The sequence below is a fragment of the Penaeus monodon genome, chromosome 31, assembly GCF_015228065.2.
Source record: "Penaeus monodon isolate SGIC_2016 chromosome 31, NSTDA_Pmon_1, whole genome shotgun sequence".
Lineage (NCBI taxonomy): Eukaryota > Metazoa > Arthropoda > Malacostraca > Decapoda > Penaeidae > Penaeus > Penaeus monodon.
In genome coordinates, this window is record NC_051416.1 from 26,647,507 (window position 1) to 26,649,500 (window position 1,994).

The following is a 1,994-nucleotide window of genomic DNA, read 5'->3' on the forward strand; positions in this document are numbered from 1 at the left end:
GGGTAAGGGAAGCGGGGACGTACCTGGAACGTGCGTGCCGTAAGGCGGCTTTGGTAGTAGAGGACCTGACTGCACTCCACACTCAGCACGCGCAAGTGGCGAGTGTCACTCCGGGCGGCCCATGCCCCTGGCAGGCCCGGCACCTGGTCCCTCGGCCACTGCCCCGCCGCAGGGATGCCACTCGTGTCGTTGCGGTCCTGCCAGTGCCCCTTGACGACCTGAGAGCCCAAGCTGTCCTCCAGGGTCCGAATGTGGCACTCCAGGGCCTCCTGGGCCACCCACTGGCACCATGGCGAGCCCTTCGAGGTGTCGTTGGTTGAGGCACTGAGGGCGTCGGCACTGCCGACGGGGGCGGCACTGGGCGTTTGGGCGAGGGTCATGGCCGGCACCACGACGCTCACCAGGAGCAGGGTCTGGTGGAGGAACACGCTCCAGCCTCCCCAGCCCGGCATGGTGCCTAATGTCTCTGTTTTCGGGTCTTTCGTCGTCGCGATTGTTTTTCCTTTTTCTCAGGGGAGAGACATGATGTTTGGGCCCCGCGCGATGGCCCGTTCGTTAACACACACTGTCGACGAGGCACTCCGCGCGACGATTTATCGGCAGGGAGTTTTTCCTTATGATCACTGTCCTCTCCGATGGGCTATAGAAGTCCGAGAGAAGAGGACGCCATACATTAAAACCGACATAATAGATCGGGTCCTTGGCAAGATGTGCGTCTTGGCTCACTTCCGGCAGGTCGCAAGGCGGAGGCTCGGGTCGGGAGGGCACGTGGTGGCCGGGTCATGCCGTCGTGCCCTTCACTGGCACCCAACTCCGGCACTCTCGCCTTCGACTCGACCATCGAGGCACGTCATGCTGGGGCGTTGCAATGTAAATCAATTCACTGCAGTCGTTTTTATTTTATATTTCCCTGTCTCTTTTATTTTCTCTTCGCAGAGGCAGGGTACACAGATATATAAGTCAACCTTGCGTCATTGTTCACTGGAGTTCCCTCTTTTCTTTACGTCATTGTGGCACAAATGGTTCCATTGTCAAGCGCAGGATGAAAGACTGACACTGTCTCGCAATGTCGACATCACATAATTGTCACAGAAGAGTTCGGTTACACTTTCTCATCACTTTCAGGTTTTCGAGTGAAAATAAGCATTTTCGGTAGCTAACTGACAGGGCGACTTATTATCCAAAGTCGACCAATTCCTTAGCTCGATAGACGTTCACTGGTATTTCCACATGTCATCTGAGGTCATACGCTCGTCTCTCCACAGCATTCTTAAGAAATTAGGCTTTGGTATGGTCTCACTCGGAAATCATTTCGGCTTCAAATAAATGCAATTCGACTGCAAAAAGCCCGTATCTTGCCAAGGAATCCACTCACACACACACACCGGACTTGTTGCTGCGTGGTGGCCAGAGATGAACTCCGCTCTCTCACACTCTCTAGCGTACTCTCCTCCAACCGCTCAGCTCAGCGTCCGAGCCATCACTGACTGGAAAGATTGGCGCTTCCTGTATTTTGGCTCCAGGAGTGGAGAGGGTTGCCGGTTCGTCCCGGAGGAGCCTCGCTGCCACAGCTAATCAGCAAAACTCACAGCTGGCAGGGCCTGCGCTGCCGTGATTGTGTTTGCTCTACGATAATGATAAATGATTGATAGTTGGAAGCGGTGGGGGGTGGGGGTGGAGAGAGGAGAGCAATTTGTCAACTTTTGATTTAGGAGAGACTGATAGGATCTGTCGTGATGCAACGCTTATGAATGCGATAGCGGGAGGATTGCGTAATTCTGTGAAAAAGTCTAAATTCTCCGATTTATCGCCCCCGTTTTCATATTTAAATCAAATGATTATGCTCGGGGGGAATAACGTAATGATTATGGCGGCCATAATTCCATTGCGGTAATGATGGCGGGTTGACAATCACGGATCTACTGTTTATCTGCGGGAAGTTTTCCACTAACACGAGGTGCGCGCACTTCAATAGCGACACTCTAGATGACAGC

General features: G+C 53.6%; 1 protein-coding gene across 1 annotated transcript in view; it reads right to left on the minus strand.

Annotated features, from left to right (window-relative positions):
• LOC119593133 (toll-like receptor Tollo) overlaps positions 1 to 1,469 on the minus strand; it is a 34,707-nt gene extending 33,238 nt beyond the window's left edge. Inside the window, exon 1 of the mRNA XM_037942098.1 lies at positions 24 to 1,469. Within this exon, the coding sequence (XP_037798026.1) occupies positions 24 to 452 (429 nt within the window). The 5' untranslated portion in view covers positions 453 to 1,469. The remainder of the gene's footprint in view (positions 1 to 23) is intronic.
• Positions 1,470 to 1,994: the final 525 nt, after the last annotated feature.